This window comes from Podarcis raffonei, chromosome Z, assembly GCF_027172205.1.
Source record: "Podarcis raffonei isolate rPodRaf1 chromosome Z, rPodRaf1.pri, whole genome shotgun sequence".
NCBI classification, from domain to species: Eukaryota; Metazoa; Chordata; class Lepidosauria; order Squamata; family Lacertidae; genus Podarcis; species Podarcis raffonei.
The window spans coordinates 25,276,662-25,295,455 of NC_070621.1; the positions used below are offsets into that span (position 1 = coordinate 25,276,662).

At 43.2% G+C, this 18,794-nt stretch overlaps 1 protein-coding gene across 4 annotated transcripts in view; it reads left to right on the plus strand.

The window, feature by feature from the left end:
* Positions 1–784: 784 nt before the first annotated feature.
* The window catches only part of DCX (doublecortin), a 109,521-nt gene continuing 91,511 nt past the window's right edge, over positions 785–18,794 (plus strand). For all 4 annotated transcript variants that reach the window (XM_053375022.1, XM_053375023.1, XM_053375024.1 and 1 more), the window contains exons 1-2: positions 785–902; positions 2,524–2,914. In XM_053375022.1, coding sequence (XP_053230997.1) covers positions 2,551–2,914 — 364 coding nt within the window. In that variant the 5' untranslated portion in view covers positions 785–902; positions 2,524–2,550. The remainder of the gene's footprint in view (positions 903–2,523; positions 2,915–18,794) is intronic.

Sequence of the window (18,794 nt, forward strand, 5' to 3'; positions counted from 1 at the left end):
GGGTCGTCAATATTGGTACCCTTCAGAAGTTGTGGACTCCCACACCCATCATTCTTGATTATTGGCTATGCTGGCTAAAGCTGATGGGAGTCGCAGTCTAATATCACCACATTGGGCACCCTGTTGGCTGCTATGCCTGCTCTAAAAGGTGCTGGTGTTGGCAGGTGCCTAAGGCATGCCTTTGCAACCTAAATAGTTACCCATACTGTGGACTTGTGGCTGCTTTTAATCAGGGGAGGCCATCTATTGTTTATAATGGATGAAGTTGTAGTCTTTAAAAATCATTCCAACAAAGTGCCTCCTTGTTCCCAGCCTTGTGGGCAGATTCTGTTCATGAGTGTGGCTGGGGAGCGTCAGCTTATGCCTTCATTTGCTCACAACCTCCCCCTTCTAGGCAAGTGTGATTTTCAGCAGGAATCAGAAATTCAGCTTACAAGACTTAACACCTTCGTTGCATCTGCAAATTCGTAGCACTGTGGCATAAATCAAATGTTGGCTGATTCCAGCTGGGTCTGGAAGGTCATTAGGACAAGTAGAGACAATGGGAGGTTTGCCTTGGAACATAGTGAACAATGCAGTCAAGATGTAGCTCACTCAGCCCTCTTCATCTGCTTAAGGAAATGAAATCTGGAATCATGCTCTCTTTCCTCTGTTAAGTTTGGAGAGGGAGAATTTTAGAGAGTCGATCCATCATGAGCAGCAAGCCCACTGACACAAAAATACTTTGCAGAAGGGGTGTGTGTGTGTGTGTGTGTGTGAGTGTGTGTGACTCAAGGCACTAGGACCTAGGAGGAGTCCTAGCCAAACTGGCAGGAATTTCTTGCTTGGAGCTCAGACAACAAAGACAGAGTGTGGCTGGGTTTCTCTCTCTTAGCATCTCCACCCTGCGAGCTGAAAAACCGGTGAGTAGAGCTTACGCTTTCCCAGGCAGAAAGTAACAGATGCCAGATGCACAAGAGAGGGGGGAAGAAAGACCTCACATTGCAAGTGAACAATGCCTCCCAACAAAAATCTCTTGACTGCAAAAGTTGTGCTGAGATTGCATTGTTTTCAGAACATCGTTCCTAGACCTGTGAGCGTCTTCAAGTGCTGGCAGGGGGAAGCATTTTCTTAAACTTGGAGAAAGGAAGATAGGCTAGTGGGAATGGAAACTCCTTTTGCTACCCAACAGTGACAATAGGGTCAGAGACAGGTCACTGGCACTGAAGAGAATGAATGAAGGGATAGGGCTTGGCTAGCCGGATGAGAGGCAGAAGGAAAGCAACAGCTTTTTCCAGGATTTGTACCTGATTGCTGAGTCTAGGGCTTTAATCCCATTTCTGTTGTGTGAATCTGTGATGAGAAGATGTGAGCTGCATGTTAATAGCCCTGCACAGCCAAATGGTAGCGGTATAAGGTTTCCAGTCACCCAGAGCTTTCTTTTTGGTTTGGAGTTTTCCATTGCAAGAGGATACACTCTCTTGTGTCTTAGTTCATGCTCGAGATTATTTCTGTCATTCCTCCGCCCGCCCCCTTCTCCGCTCCGCTGCAGAAATTCAATTGACTCTCTTGTCCGCTCCCTCTTCCTATAGTAGTACTACGCCGCAGCCTCTGAACAATGAAAGGTGCGCTTGTAGTGGTGTGATGCACATACCTTCAGCAATTAAAAAATGCTTCATTAAGAGGGAAGGCGTGGGGGGAAGGGATAAAAAAAAACCCTCTTCCTGATCAGATGATGCAGCAGATTAACTGTGCAGGGGGAAATCTTGCAATTTAACATAAACTTATTCCAATGCCATTTGAATGTCAGGGATTCCCACCCACTGCCTCCCAGATTCTAATATCTGAAACTGATAGCTAGATCAGAGGAGGTATCTGAAGGACTGGTCACAAAGAAGTCTGGATCCTAGCTAGATGTCTTCCTGGTCTATCAGCCATTTCAATTTATAGTCCCCCATTTGACATAGCCCTGTGATTCAGCTTGTCGCCCCATCGGTGAATGGGCATGTTGAAAACCATGCAAATGGAGCTGGTGGTTCAGTCTTTGGGATGCTTAATCCCTCAGGGTTGCTTAGTCTGTCACTTCCTTGTATCCACCTACCAGCCGAAGTTCTTTTTTTCTGCCTTCAGTCTGCAGCCCCAACTACACTGCAGTGAACTTCTGTTCACTGGTCTTTAGTAGTTTGTGGATGGCTTGCTTTCTGAAATGGCAACCCTGGACATTTCTGTCCCAGTCTCACCTACTAAGCCAGATATAGCAAGGGATCCTTAGAATCCCTGGGGCCAACTCCATGCAATTGATTGCCTATTACTAAGTCTGCTCCATTGTATTGCCTAGAGTACACCCACCCTTCCCGGCACTTGAACCACACCCCCACATATAAGGAAGAAACCTTCTATGGTGTTACTCCAGGGGAAGTAAAACATAAGAGCAAAAGTGTGGGTTTCTTTTCACATCCAGACCACCAATTGTCAGTTATTGGGTTGACTCACTTAATTCCTCCCTTTGCATCTTTCCCTTCTCCTGTTCCTCCTCTGCCTCAGCTTCACACCTCTAGGGCTCACCGAGCTATGGAACTTGATTTTGGACACTTTGACGAAAGAGATAAGGCGTCCAGAAACATGCGAGGCTCCCGTATGAATGGCCTGCCTAGCCCCACTCACAGTGCCCACTGTAGCTTCTACCGGACCAGGACCTTGCAAGCGCTGAGCAATGAGAAGAAAGCCAAGAAGGTGCGCTTCTACCGCAACGGGGACCGCTACTTCAAGGGGATTGTGTACGCTGTTTCCGGAGACCGCTTCCGAAGCTTTGACGCCTTGCTTGCTGACCTGACTCGGTCTCTGTCTGATAACATTAACCTGCCTCAGGGAGTTCGCTACATTTACACCATCGATGGCACCAGAAAGATTGGGAGCATGGATGAGCTGGAAGAAGGTAATTAGTAGGAAACAATGCTTGCTTGCTGGTGCAGGGAGGGCATGGGTGTGTGGAAGAGGCATGATCAGCTTAGAAAGCAACACATAGGAGTCCCACTACTTCAGCCCTCATTAGAGGAGCATGGGTCATGATCCAGTATATGAATGGCAAGGGCCTGGTTCACAGGATTGTTTAAAAAAGCAGCATTTCATCCATGGGTTCTTTTTCATGAATGGCAATAGAATTCATTCAGAACCTTGGGTATGGATCCTATGAAGCTGCCTTTATTCCAGACTGTTGATCCATCTGGCCCAATATCTGATGGGTGGTAGCTTTCCATGGTCTCAGGTGGATGTCCCCCTTCAGCCCCCCCTTCCTGAGACCACTTCACAGAAGACTGGACACACATGCAAATCATGTGCTCAGTTCCTACAGGGACTGAGAAGACAAACAGTGCCTATTAAAAGGAGCAGGAAGTTCTCCACTGGTTGTTTAATAAGGACTTTTCTCCCCATCATTTAAAGGATGTTCTGGGGGGGGTGTCCTCAATGCACAGTGCATTTGCATGATTTATGTACAAACTGTGGGCGTATTTCTGTACTATGTCTGTGCTTGGGTGTGCTTGCATGTATATGCATTTGAAGTCGAGTTCATTTGGGGAAGGAGGGGGAAAGGTGCCAGGTATTCAAATATGTGTATGTTGGTTTTGTCTGTGGCTTTTGGGCATTATTTTCAGTCTGTCCATAGGGATGTCCTTCTGTGGGTCATTAGTGAGGTTGCCTGAGGGTGGTATGTGTACAGGGCAACTACAATCGTATGGAGGGGCATTAAGGACCATGTCTGTGTTTAGAGCATGTGTGCGCATAAGTAGTCATACCCAGTATATTTGCAGGATCCATGTCCTTGGGCCGGAAATATTACTAGAAAGCATGGTGTTTGTGTTATGCCATTTGGGATTATGTCTATCTGTGTGTTGATTTGGAGTGGGGAGGAGAAGGCTGTTCTGAGTATTCCCTCAGGACCATGTCTGCAATATCACTCTCCGTGCCGCCTTGTACCCAATGCATCAGTGCTTCTGCTTTGTATTAAAGGGGGTGTGCCCAGGATTTCTGTAGGAGCGAGTGTGAATAAGAATGTGTATCCATGTGGTTGGAGGATTTGTGGAAAGTACTATTCCACATGGGTGTGTCTGGGTGAAGCTGTGTCTCGGTAGGGTGCATGTGAACAATTTGCACTATGTTCTGCAAGGTATATGCATGCATTTATGTAGCCATTCCTTACAGGCATAGTTGTGCGGAGTCGCCGGTCTGTAAATGTGACTCAGTGTCTGCAGCATGCAAAGTCACCAACTCCAAATGCCCAAACCTCATATTGTGAGTCATGCAAAAAACCCAAAGTAGATTGCCTTAAAACTTGTAAGATCATTTAAGATGATTTAATAAAGCACATTGCTGATGTGATCTTTAGTTTATCATTTGTGCTAAAGGATGCTTTTTTATTGCTCATCATTACTGCAAATTTTTTTAAAAAATGTTTTATAATACAAGTTGAGCTTTCTCATGCTTCCAGTACCTGTGGCTTTACAAAACGTTTTTTCATGTGGGGTGGGGGGAACAAGGTTGGAGGGGGTGAAAACCACAGGATTTGCCATCCATGTGCATCAGTGTGACTGCAGGGTGTGTCCCTTTGTTTGGGGCGACTGTGTTCAGTGTCTCTATAAGGTGCATCTGTGGCAGCTCAGAAGGGAAGCTACATGGAGATGCCCCAGGGGGAAGGTGTGTCTGCTGAAGTGAGAGAGGTGTAGTAGATGTGGGTGTGGATCTGTCAAAGGGGGCAGTTGGAGTATGAAAGGGGGCGGAGGAGGAATGTTTGCAGTGCTATGCCTGTTAAAAGGAGACAGGAATGGAAAGAGAGATTGACTAAAAGAGGGAATTCAGGCATGGTGATGCAGCAGAGTCTGGCATGTCTAATATTTCTCACAGCGTTCCATGGCGAGTTTGGAGATTCCTGCAGAGAGTCGTATTTTGTGATAAAGTGAGGAGTCATCCTTTTTTTAAAAAAAAGATCGCCTCTCTCCATGATATATCTGAGAGGCAAATGAAAGGTTTGTTCCTCGTATGTATATCTAAATAAGCATCTTTAAAAGCCTTGATTGTATGGTACCAGTCCTTTCTAAAGGTGGAGATTCTGGATATCCGTGTCTACAGCTGCTACCTTTTTTGTTTGTCAAGGTGGATGCACAAATAGATTTCTGCTCATTGTGTGCCTGGAGATGCAAAGGTTAAATCCCATGTTGCTTCTCATCCCTCTCAGGCAACATTTCCATGTACTCTTAAGTTGCAGAGGTACTCTGCCACTTGTCTTTAAGCCAGTGAGTTGCCATCTTGAATGATGTCATCCCATGGAAATGCTGTCCCTGAAGCTAGGATTTCCAATAATGACATCATGGTGTCAGCAATCAACCAGGCCTGCTTTGTTACCATTTTGCCATGGGCAGGAAACTGATGTGCATCGAACATGAAGAGGGCAACATTCAGCTGCGGTGGCTGCTGATGCTACTGAGCCTGCTGTAAGTCTTCATGCTTTGTTTCAGCACCTGAGTTCCATCTTTAAAGCAGAAATCCAAGTGTTTTCCCCATTCACCTTGCCTCCTGGCTTTTTGTTAACACGTATGACTCCTGCCCTGCCTTCCTCTCTTAGGAAGCAACATCTTTGCACTACAGAAAAAGAAAGAAAGAGAATAAACTCAACTGTACATGTACATTTGTGTGTCTTTGAGAAGAGTGGGGATAATGAAGTTTGAAAATAGCTGGAGCAAAGCCACTGCGGTTGTTCCCCTCTATCTTTGTTACCTGTGCCTTATCTGTCTTTTCCTCTCTTCCCTTCCAACTTTATGATTCTATGGTTCTCTTGATCCTCCCCTCCCCCTCGCCCATATTTTCTGGCAAAATCAAATTGGAATCTACTTGGGGCAGGGAGCTGATGTGTTTGCATTGCTACTCGGTAAAGTCCCATGTATACTGATGACACTACTGAGATAATTAAAATCATAATCATAAAGCCACAAGGATTTACAACTAAAAACTCATATGGGATTTTGGGTGGGTGGAGGAGACAATATGGATTTGCTGCTATAGTTACAATGGAACAATACCCTCAGACAAGTTCAGGATGAGTTGTTTTACCCTTGCAATTATATAATTCATATTTGTCCACATGCACGAGTGCACACACAAATGCAGGGGGCATTTGTGTGGAAGCCTTGTGGCGTAAAGGGTCACTGCATCTGGCTGTTAACCAGGAGGCTGGTGATTTATTTATTTTTTTAAAAAAATATTTTTATTAAACCATTTTAACAAAACAATTATCAATCATTCTTTGTTTTGCTTGGCAGGTCTCGTCCTAAAATCCCTAACAAAAACACTTCTGGCTTCTTTACAAATGTCAATTTAAACATTTTTTTCAATTCATTATATATCATCTCCCAATTTTTTTAAACTTCTCTACATTCCCACCACATATGATACAAGTTACCTTCTTTTTCTTTACATTTCCAACATTTATTTGACCGGGTTTTGTACATTTTTGCTGTTTATACTGGTGTAATATACCATCTATACATCATTTTTATGTAATTTTCTTTCAAAAGAGAACAATCTGTAAATTTCAAGTCCACCTTCTACAGCTTTTCCCAATCCTCAAAAAGTATATTGTGTCCTATATCTTGTGCCCATTTGATCAGAACTGCTTTGACCTCATCTTTTGTTTCCCATTCTAGCAGAATGTTATATGCTTTCTTCAGCAGCTTCACTACATCTTCTATAACCTCCTTTTGAAATCTGGAGGTTGTGTAGCTAAACCGGAGGCTGGTGATTTGAGCTTGCCTAGGAATGGCTGTGGGCAAGATTCCTGCATTGCAGGGGGTTGGACTGGATGACCTTCAGGATTCCTTCCAATTCTATGATTCTAATTTTTATTTCCAATCCCTGAAAAGTACTGCTTATGCAGAATACTTTGATATGGCTATGACAGGCTTGTTCACACATCACACATTTGTTTAGGCAAGCCTATACAGACATATAGATGTTGGTGTGCATTAATCTCTTTTTCCATTAATATTAATTGTTTTTAATTGTTTTGAACTGATTTGTAATAATTTTAACATTTCTTTCCAAGTGCTTAGTGGCTTTACTGCAATCAAGCGGTGTATAAATTTTGTTAAATCAGTCAAATATATTACACTGGGTGTAGGTGGAAGCTAAGATTACACAGGTTTGTATGAAAGAATGATTGCTTGATGATTTGTACAGTTCAACTATTCTGTGCACAGGTCCACAAACTACATTTGTTGAATGCAACATGTGAACACCACTTAAATGTCTATATTTCATTTATCTTTCCTGGTATTTAAATGCAATGAGTTGTTCACACATTATATACTGTGCACAGGTACAAGCTGCCTCTCTACACATGTACAAATGCGTGTTCTTGTTTATTTGTACAGTTCATCTATTGTGTAACACACAGAATGCCCATACACTTAATGTTACATGTGTAGGAATGTACAGTTCAAATATTTGTTGAACATAGACTGTACACTCATTGAATGTAACGTGCAGATACCCCTATGATGTGCTTGGGAAATCTGGCAAACTGATTTGCCTCTCTTGGTTACTCCAGGCACAGGTCCAGAGGAATTCAATCCAGTCCCAAAACACAGCCCTTCATTAAGCACACACCCTGCTTTCTAACAGCACTTTGCCTGGATCTACTGAAATACAAAAAGCTTTATCAAAGCCTCATAGAATTGTAGAGTTGGAAGGGACCCCAAGGGCCAACTAGTCCAACCCCCTCAAATGTAGGAACTGGAACCTCTATTACTGTTCACATGAGGAGAAAGAGGGTTAGAGCCCTGTGCTTGTGTCACCATGCGTGGAGGTGTGCCAGTAGGTGGAGCTAATATTGAGAAATGTTCGGTTCCAAATATGGCCCCCACCCCCAAAAAACAATAGTTGCTGAACAAGGTTTTGCACCTGGTGGCAAAGGATTCTATAATGAAGTTGTGGGATTTCCTGCCACAAAATATGTGATGCTGATCACTAGCTGATAATACTCTAAAGGGATTAGATACATTAATGGAGAAGGGAAGTTTATCAGTAGCTGCTTTTTAGGATGGCCCAAATCAGACTTGGGGTGTCTTTGGTCGTGCTTTACAGGGGACAGTTCTCTATTTCAGGGGTGGAGAAGCTGTTTCAGAACAAGAGCCACATTACGGAAACCTTTCAGGTGGGCAGTATGTGGCAGTAGGGGCCGGTCCAGAAGCAGAAGACCAGTGGCTTTGGTTGAGATTACAGTGAAGTGAAATGGAATCCGTTCTGGAAGTCCGTTTGACTTCCAAAACATTTGAAAACCAAGGCATGGCTTCTGATTGGCTACAGGAAGCTCCTGCAGCCAATCAGAAGCTGCAGAAGCCACATCGAACATTTGGGTTCCAAAGAACATTCGCAAACCAGAACACTCACTTCCAGGTTTGCCGTGTTTGGGAGCCAAAACATTCGACATGCAAGGCATTCGGGATCCAAGGTATGACTGTACAATAATTTTATGTTCAGCACCCCAGTTGGCATCTGAGTGGGAAGAGACAGATGCCTTTCCTCTGAGGGTAAAGAAACCTTTTCAGCCCGAGGATCACATTCCCTCCTGGGGAAACTTTTGGGGATCACATGGAAGTGGTGGGTGTGGCCAGAGGCAAAAGTGGGTGAAGCATCAGATTCGACTCTATCTGAAGGTGTCCTTATTTAAAGGACTGCCTGCTCCAAGTCAGGTTTAAGAATAAATATGTAGAAGCAAAGAATAGAGAACAGGAGCCTTGAAGTTACCCATCAATCATTAATGCCTGGAGAGCAGGCTGAGAAAGCCTATAGGTCACTTGATCTCAATCTCCCCTCCTATGTACTGTACTTCTGCTTAAATTATAATCACTATTTCTAAATTTACACCTGTAATTACGATTCAGCACATGCAAATTTTATGCAAACACATGTGCTTTTTCTGCCTTCTCATTTGTCAGTGCAAAAATGGTCACCTTAATAGAACCTCTGAATACCAGCCTCTTATGTTCTGGCCAGTTTCACAGTCATTGGTCTCCTGAAGAGTTCAGATGGAGCTTGATGGATCAAAGTACATTGGTACCTTAGGTTAAGAACTTAATTCTTTCTGGAGGTCCGTTCTTAACCTGAAACTGTTCTTAACCTGAAGCACCACTTTAGCTAATGTGGCCTCCCGAGCCGCTGCTGCGCGATTTCTGTTCTCATCCTAAGGTAAAGTTCTTAACTCGAGGTACCATTTCTGGGTTAGCAGAGTCTGTAACCTGAAGCGTCTGTAACCCGAGGTACCACTGTAAAGCATAATCTGGTTTCTCTGAAAGTTCTGTAAAACTGTAGTTTGAAACATAATTGACATAGCACCTAGTACGTTCAACAATTGTACTGCTAGGTAAAATCTTATGTTCTGTATGCAGACTTTGTAAAAGGTGTTATAGGACTTTTGACAGCAGGGCTACAGAATGCCCAGAATGATTAGGCCCGTTTGTCATCCTGGTGCCCTCCAGATGTTCTGGACTACAACTCCAAAACATCTGGAGAGTGCTAGAATGGTATTTGTAGCTATAGAGAACTCAGTGAAATAATTCTATGACTCTGGGAATGTGAATGCCAATGCTATATTTAATTCCTGAAAGGGCTGTCGGCAGCAGAGTGAGCAGTCATGCTTCCTTGAGTTTGCTGAAGGCCATCTAGAAATGAAAATAGACATTAATGGGCTATGATCTATGATATATTGCCAGCATTTGCACCTGATGTAGTAGTTATAGCACAATGCATTTCATTTCAGGGAGTGACTTTCTTGCTCATGGTTTGAGGCAAGGTTCATGCATCAGGAATGCTAGAAGAAAACAGGCTTCCATGAGGAAAATGAACTCCTCTGCAGAGTAGGGTTGGCTGTCTATCCTTGCACATTGGTTTATTAGGCTACCTTGTCCCAAACTAAATGGTTTCAAAATGCCAGTGCAATGGGCAATGGTGGAGCTGATGCATCTCCCTTCTGATTCTTCCACTTGCCCTTTTGTATCTCCTGCTTCCTGTAGACAAACCGGATCTCAGTTTCACCTCATGATGAGCAGGGTGGGAGGGTGCATGAAAGGATCATAGAATCGTAGAATTGTAGAGTTGGAAGGGATCCTGAAGATCATCTAGTCCAACCCCCTGCAATGCAGGAATATGCAGTTGATATGAAGATGAACAAAGTGAGAAACTCCACCCTGTAACGTTATAAATTGTAGGCAGAATCTACAACAAGGTTGGGGAACTTTTTTTTCTCCCGAAGACTGGATCCTTCAAGTGAAAGAGCTCTCTTGCCTGCTTTGCCAACTCATTGTAGAATGGGAGAAGTGGAGAAGGGGGAGGGGGAGGGGATGTGCTTTAGGCGAAATGCATGGGCTTGGTTAACAGGTCTGGTGGGCTGTGATAGGTCTTTTGGCCAGAGGTTCTCCACGTTGGATCTACAGGTTGTGGTCTAGTAGCAACTCAACAGAGTCCATTCATTCATTCACTCATTTTATGACTGACACGTTTTATTACTGAAACCTTAAAAAGGACAACAGAACTAGTAAATCATACGACAATAATGCTAAACACACTGAATAAAAAAACTAAAATCCAATAAAGCAGCCACTGGAATGGCTTTGTGGAAAATCAATGTGTAAGCAGATAGCAGAGAGGGAGGCATAAGGAAGCCAATGAAAAGGAGGGCTGTCATCTTGTTAAGCGGCATAGATGACAACTCCCTGGGGTGCCCGAGCACCCACAAAATTTCCCATGAAGGGGCTGGGCATCCACAAATTTCGGTGCCAGGGCCAGGCACACTGCATGGCACCCATGGCCCCAGGCACCCATGATCGCAGAGCCAAGGTGGCACTCCTGTTAACTGGGGTCTGGTGAAGGGTGCAATATATGGACCTATCAGTCAAGCAAAGTCATATGCCATAGGTATTGCCAAATAAAGTCATACTTCACTGGGATAAGTGGCTTCATATGTTGTTTGCTCATGTGTACCACATGTGCCCTCTAATAGGCAGCAAAGTTCATTGGCTTAGTACTCCCCTTCAAAACCTTAAGATGATGAGTTAATTTTTCTTAAGACAATTCAAACTGAACTGTAGCCAACCAGTAGGGATGGATGGACCAGCCTATTTCTATTATCTGTCAGTTTTGCATGTCTTCAATCATAGGTCCATTCCATCTTGGCTTTGAAGGAAAAAAACACGTACGTGAAAAATTCAGATGTAAATTGTATGGGCTTTAGGCACATTGTTCCCATGCATTTCTCCTTTGATGGACAAACAAGGCAGGCATGTAAATAGGTCTGTAGCTTAGGGCTCAACTTGATCTGATATTAATTTTGTGTGGATGCACATTTGTTTGGTTATGCAAATAGCATAACCTGAACAGCCCCAGGTCCATCAGAGGTGGGCGTTCAACTTCTTCTCATCCTTTCATGGACTTGTGCAGCTCCCCAAAGCTGTTGTTTGCAGACATCCCTTGAAATGCAAATGGAGAGGTGATTTTGTTTGGATCATGGCAGAGAGAGAGAGAGAGAGAGACTGCTCATCCCCACAGTCCAGAGGCTTCCTCACACATGCCATTTACATAACAAAAGCATACATCCTAATTGCATTGATGCAATTATAGTCACATGTGGCATTGTCTATATAGGAAGCAGTGCTGGTGGTCTCTCCAAAATATCACAGAATCTGACTTCTGTACACCTTTGTTTCTATAGTATATTATTAGGGACACCTCTTTTTTAAAAGCCCAGCACATTCACAAAACATTCCCTTTTCTATCTAGACACACTTCTAGAATCCAGAAATATTAGCTAAATTAGCTTCAGCATGGTATGGTGCGCCCCACCCCCTTTCTAACAGCTTGCGTCATTCTGAAAAGGATACAGTCGTGCCCCCTCAGGGGGGATGCCCTCCCTGCTGTGCAGATATTATATTATTTGTTATGCTAGCAGCTGTCCCTGGAGGGTCTGATTGATTTGTACAAACAAGGACAGAGGCTCTAGGAAAGACAAAGCTTGAAATATTTCAAACCTCAATATTTTAGGGGGTTTCAGAGCCTTCTTATGTGGGTTGATTTAAAGTTCAGGTGACAGAGGGAAGGGCAGATGTAGAGAAATTCCAGATGGGTTCTAAACATGTGTAATTCCCACTCAAATTGTAAATCCCTGTAAAGTGGAAAGCTGAGAAATGCAATCCAAGTATGGCACATAATGGATGATGGGAGAGAGCTCAGCTGACAGTCAGAGAAATTGGCCGTTGCCCTCTGGAGAGTATTCATTCAAATGAGTTTTCATGGCTGAATTTCAAAATGGCCTCAACACAAAGTGTTCATATCCAACTGATTGCCAATGCAGAACCTGATGCTTTTTTGAAGTTTGCACGCAACATGTTTGAGGTGTAAAATATGTATTTTGATTACAGGAGGTGAAAGTAATCTGTGCATGAGGCAAACACACATGCTTGCAGTTACATGTGTCATGAGGTGAGATCATCTGTAGCTCCCTGATGTCTGCCTTTTGTTGGAGCTGCATCAGCAGAGATCTGCATCAGCAGAGATCATTCCATATACAGTTAAAGGGTTAATTCTGTTATTATTCACAAGTGAAGAGGGGGCAGGTAGAGGTGTTGCTTAGCAACCAAGCAGAGTACCATTATGTTTGCTGCTGAGGTATCATGTGCTCTGATTGATGAATGAGTTCTTGACCTGTATGTTTGGTTGAATTTCTCCCTGCTATGTATGAGGCCTGAAGTAAGAAAGACAAAAGCCCTCTGTATATGTCTCCTCCAGTTATATAGTTTTTGTTCGGTTTTCCTCAGCAAAGTGTTATCAGCATTTCTTTCTCTCTTTTGACTCTGTTTCTGTTATTTAAGTGACTTTACTAACACCTTTTCCTCCAGAGGGCTTCTTTCCCTCATAGGCAGCCATTTTGAGGGGCAAGTACCCATGGTGGTTCTTATTTTTCTAAGCCTACCCACAAACCACAGGCTTCTACAGTCACACACATCGCTCCATCCAGGCAAGAAAGAGGTATCACTATGGTTCTCGAACACACTATAGGTGTGCAAAAGTGTCTGAGGAGGGCACAAAGCAGGGCTGATGAGGGGTGTGGTCCAGGAAGAGTCTGGGGGGCCATATACATACAGGGTTCTTTTTGATCAGAACTCACCGGAACCAAGGATGCCAGTTTGAATAAAATGTTGGAGGGGGGCAGGTAAGCCCCATCCCGCATAATTGATCACAAGGTGTGGCACACACACCATTTGAATGGCAATAGCTATAAACTTTTGGGGCCCTCAAATATTTTACTGGGGGGTGGGGGCCACTGCCATTCTAAAAGAACGGGGTGGGGGTGTTCATGGTGAGTTCCAGTACCTATTTTTCTAGATATATTCTCGGATACACACACACACACACACAATTTTATAGGTATGCTGCCTTTCCATGGTTAAAGTCATGCTCAATGCAGCTTACCACATGAAAAAATACATAATTAGAAATATAACAAAAGTAGTCATAACCAATGAGTAAAACATCAAAAAGTACACAACCAAATTGATTTTTTTCCACATAAATCATAATATCTAAAATAAAGATACAAAAAATTAATATCAATTACAGCAGCAATCCCCACCCCCACCCAAACCCTAGCCCAAGAGTCTGTTTAGCAGCCTCAGCTTTTGTAGCTGGTGTCAATCCAGGCCTTCCCTTCCCTGATCAGGTGGCAAAAGTCCTGCAAGTCAGGGAGCAGGTTTTCCAGGATTCACAGCAAGAATAATCTTTGGCCTCTTCAGCAGCCCCAGCTTCTATAAAGAGCCCTGGAGGAGCACATTCATATGGTAAATTCCAGTAAAGTGAAAGCTGAGCCTTGGGTTCCCACCTCAGGAATACATCATGGGAAATATGGGTTTGCTATCATGAAATGTTAGTCTGCAAATGTGGTCTCTCAGTCTTTTTTGAAAAACTCTTGAACTTTCAGCGCTTTTACACATGTAACAAAATTTATAGGCTACTTAATAAAATAAAAGTCTGCAATTGGTTTACACGGCACTCACCATGAAGTTGTTACAGTTAGCACCACACTTTTAATATGTGGGTAAGGGGAGGTTCAGTACCCCCAGGAAGAAAAGGACCAGGTTTATATAAATAGTAAAAAATGTTTACAGGAAAATACCAATAGGATTTACAGACTATCAAAACAAGCAGGTGAACAAACATAATAAAACTCTCAGTATACAGTGGAACCTCGGTCTCTGAAGCGTCTCTGAAGCTGAATGATTTGGAACACGAAATCATGCTGAAAACCTGAAAGCGAATGCTTCCGTTTTCAAATGCGTCTTGGATGTCGACCAGCTTCTGAGGTGCATTTCTCCATTTTCTCCAATGAAATTGCCAACTGCCGATTGCGCCTCATTTTGTCGAATGTTTCGGAAGTCGAAAGGTCTTCCAGAACAGATTACGTTCAACAACCGAGGTTCTACTACATATATAAAATCAAGAGAGTTTAAGAATGTGTGCCTTGCCTAAACAAAAGCATTTTTAGCAAGCATCAAAAACAACACAACAGAGACCTCTGGTTGTAGAGCACAGGTGCTATCATTGTTTAAAAGGGAAGTATGCAACTATGTCATAACTATGTCATAATCAGAGTGTGCTTTTCCCTTTCAAAAGCTCGAAAATCCTAAGAAAAGATGCAGACCCCGGGTCTGCTCTTTCTTCATCTCCTCCATCTCCCGTGGGGCAGAATTAGGTTGAGAGTGGTCTGGAGGCAGTCTAGCACCAACCCAATAGTAGTAATGTTTTGAGTTCTGCCAGGCTCAAATCAGATTTCATTAAGATGAGCCATTTCCCCAGCCAAGATTTAATAAGCTCTAATTCCTCCCAGCCATTATCTTCTAACTCTCTGCTCTCCTTCCTTCCCATCTAGCTGGTGCTGCTCCAGTCATTCATTCATTCATTCATTCATTTGTATACCATCCTTCAACCAAACAGGCAGTTCAAAACATAAAAATCAAGCAGGAGAGAAAAAGGAACAAGATTCTCCTCTGACTTGAATAGAAATACAAGCTGGACAATCATTCCAAAGTCACAGAGCCAATTCAGACCTAATAGGCAACCATGATATTGCAAATGGACCTGTGATAGAATGGCTTGCATGCTCCCTCCCGCTCCCCTCTTAAAAACCATCAAAAGGAGATCAGAAACTTTAACTTCCACTTTTAAGCAAACCATAGTTTTCCGTTACCTCCAAACTCAGGAATAAGTGATTTGCTTAAACAGTGGTTTCAGAACATACTACAGGTTGATTGCAGCTTCTCCCAAGTTTGGATGTAATGTGGGATGGTGGTTTGTTAATAATAATAATAATAATAATAATAATAATAATAATAGCAGAAGTGAACGTTAAGAAATGTTCTCCTCATCATAGATGTACAAAAAGACGTCAGGTAGGATCATTCATGTACAGTGGTACCTCAGGTTAAGTACTTAATTCGTTCTAGAGGTCCGTTCTTAACCTGAAACTATTCTTAACCTGAAGCACTACTTTAGCTAATGGGGCCTCCTGCTGCTGTCGCACCGCCGGAGCCCGATTTCTGTTCTTATCCTGAAGCAACGTTCTTAACCTGAAGCGTATGTAGCCTGAGGTACCACTGTAGTGGGGAACTGGTTTTCAGTTGATATCTAAGACAACCAAATACATTTGCCTTGTATTGGAGGTAAGTGTCACAGTCCCCCAAGACTCAGATTTCTGAGCATGTGGAGGGTGGAGGAGTTTTGGTAATATCTCTTGGAAGCGCCCTCCCTGTGGAACACCCTTCCATCAGATGTCAAGGAGATTAAGAAGTACACAATTTTTGGAGGCATCTGAAGGCAGCCCTGTATCGGGAAGTTTTTAACGTGGCCGGGGAAACCTAGCCAGATGGACAGGGTATAAATAATAACATTATTCTTATTCTTATTCTTATTCTTATTAACCAGACAAGCCGTCTGGTTGTCTGAGTGGTTAGCTACATACAAGCTAGGAACAAAACAAAACAAAACAAAAAAATAGGGAGAACTGCTGGATCAGCCAATGGTCCATATACAGTGGTACCTCTGGTTACAAACTTAATTCATTCCGGAGGTCTGTTCTTAACCTGAAACCGTTCCTAACTTGAGGTACCACTTTAGCTAATGGGGCCTCTTGCTGCTGCCACACCGCCGGCATGCGATTTCTGTTCTCATCCTGAAGTAATGTTCTTAACTCGAGGTACTACTTCCGGGTTAGCAGAGTCTGTAACCTGAAGTGTTTGTAACCTGAGGTGTTTGTAACCCGAGGTACCACTGTAGTCCATCACCCTGTTTTCACAATGGCCAACCAGATACCTACATGATAAGCCCACAAACAGAATCTGAACACAGCAGCACTCTTCTCACCTGTGATTCTCAGCAACTGGTACTCAGAAGCATAATGTTTATGGCATTGCAATAATATTCAGGGTGTGTTTCTTGAATCGTGGTACAGCCACTTAGAGTTGTCAAAGCCAGACTTGCCTGTTACACTTCTGGTATTGCACTGAGTAGTAAAAGAATTTCAGCATCTTGAATGGTGTTGCATATGGTCCGTGGATAGGATTACGTCTCTGCTGTAAATATCATTGGGTGGGTGGGGGAAAGTTGACACATATTTCCCACTCCCCTTCAAGGGTATTTTTGTCACTCATTCTCACCAATCCACTTGATTCCCAGTTCTCCTGAACTGACAATTTACATACTCTTAGGGTATTCTAGTACCATGTGCTGATTGATTGATTGATTGATTGATTGCCTTGATCCATCGACTCCCTGTACAAGAAAATTTACAAGCAGAAGTGATTTAAAATATATGCAATTTAGTTCCATAAAATTCCATTTGTAAAATCCAAGCGGAAACAACAGTGACTCAATTAAAGCAACAATAAAATGTTCATTATGGAAAGCCTAGCAGCTTGGCAGAGATGTTGAACAGATTTTACCCCCTCCAAGGAGAAAGGGAGAAGGAAGGTTTGCTTGATTGAAGATGGAGAAAAACACACACACACGAACATGACTAAATATATAAATGTATTTCCTCCACACCAGCTCACCTATGCTGTTGTATGAGCATTAGTGCTGTAGACACAATAGAATAAGTAAGTGCTATTCATTCATTTGCTTTAAGCTTATTAGAGGCTTCCTTGTGCTATAAACCTTGCCATATGCTGAGTGAAATGAGCTTCTGCTTGGCATCCTGAGCTTTCTGTAAACACCTAAGGACATGCAAGGACACAGGCTCTTGGGGAGGGTGCTTTGAGGAAACAGTGAAGAAAAAAGAAGTCAGCATTAATTAGTGACTCTCAATAAGGATAATTGTAGTCCAAAATATCAGGAGGGAACCAGGCTGATGAAGACTTGTCTGGACCTAGTGCAGAAGTGAATGCATCCCTTATCCAGTGACACCTGCTCATCTTTTGCTACAGAAGATGGACTTCTTTTTCCTTCTGAAGATCATGATGTGAATCAGCATTTGGGGTTCACAGAAGGGATGTACAAAAGGGCCTTAATTTATTCTGACATTCATTCAGGTTTTCATCTGATATTTTCCTTTCTGCTGCAATTGGTTTATTTTACACAAGTTGTCTTCTGTTTCATCCTCTGATGATGTGAAAACATACATGTTCTTTTAATGTATTTCACTGCACACAATAGACCTGCATGGTGCTATTTTTCTAGAAAAAGAGGTGCTGGAACTCATCATGAACACCTCCCTTGTTCTTTTAGAATGATAATGGTGCCCACCTGAGAGGGGCCAGAACTGAGTTCCAGCAAGTTCCAGCTGAAAAGATGTCCTGGACCTGCAGATCTCAGGCATCAACAGATATTTAGATATCGGTTACATTCCCTAGATGTTCCCTTTCAAAGTTAATGAGATTCCAGAGGTCAGAAATTCCCTGCTGGTCTGCTATGGCAAAAAACCCTCCAAAGAGTCTTGTGACACCTGAAATACAAAGTTAATGAACTGGCTAAAGGTCCATCACAAATCCATCTTTAGCTACAATTCCAGCAGTAGCTCCAGGAGGTTAATCTGGACAGCCCAGAAGTCTCCCCTCAACTCTTAATATTCTATGAAATAGATTCTTGCCTTAATCCACCAGTTGTGAATGACAGGAAAAACTTGAGGTCCTGCCTAAGGTGGGTGGGGCCAGAGGGAAAAGTAGGCAGAGCGATGTAGGCACTTACCTCTGCACAGCCAGGCAAAAGGCAGAGGTTCTGTACACTCACATCTCTTTATCCCAGCAAGCAGGAGGCATTACAAAGGTTCAGTGACAGATTCCAGCCAGGCAAAAGCTCTCACTTAAGTAGAGCACAGAGCAGAGAAGATTGAGGGAGGTGGCATGGGGAAGAGCCCTAAGGGATGGATAGAGGTCTACATACACCCCCTGGGACTGATGTTCCCTACCCTTCTCTATGACAATAATACTTGAATGTAGGTCACTTGCTCTGTGATGAGGAGAGAGCCAGGGGCCAGGGCAGGGCAAGGTTCATTCTAGATGCAAGATTCAAGCAGCACAGAGTTCTGACATTGCTTCAGCAAAAAACATCCCAATTGTTTCCCCACTTGCACTAGAAGGTTCTCCTTTAATCAAAGGGGCCTAGCCCTCTCCCGTAGTCTCCTATTAAGGCAGAAATGTGGGGGTCTCTGGTCCTGCTGGCTTTCCTCTAATGGAATAATCCGAGTCTGAGGCCATTAGTGCCACATTCTTGGGCTGGAGGGACAT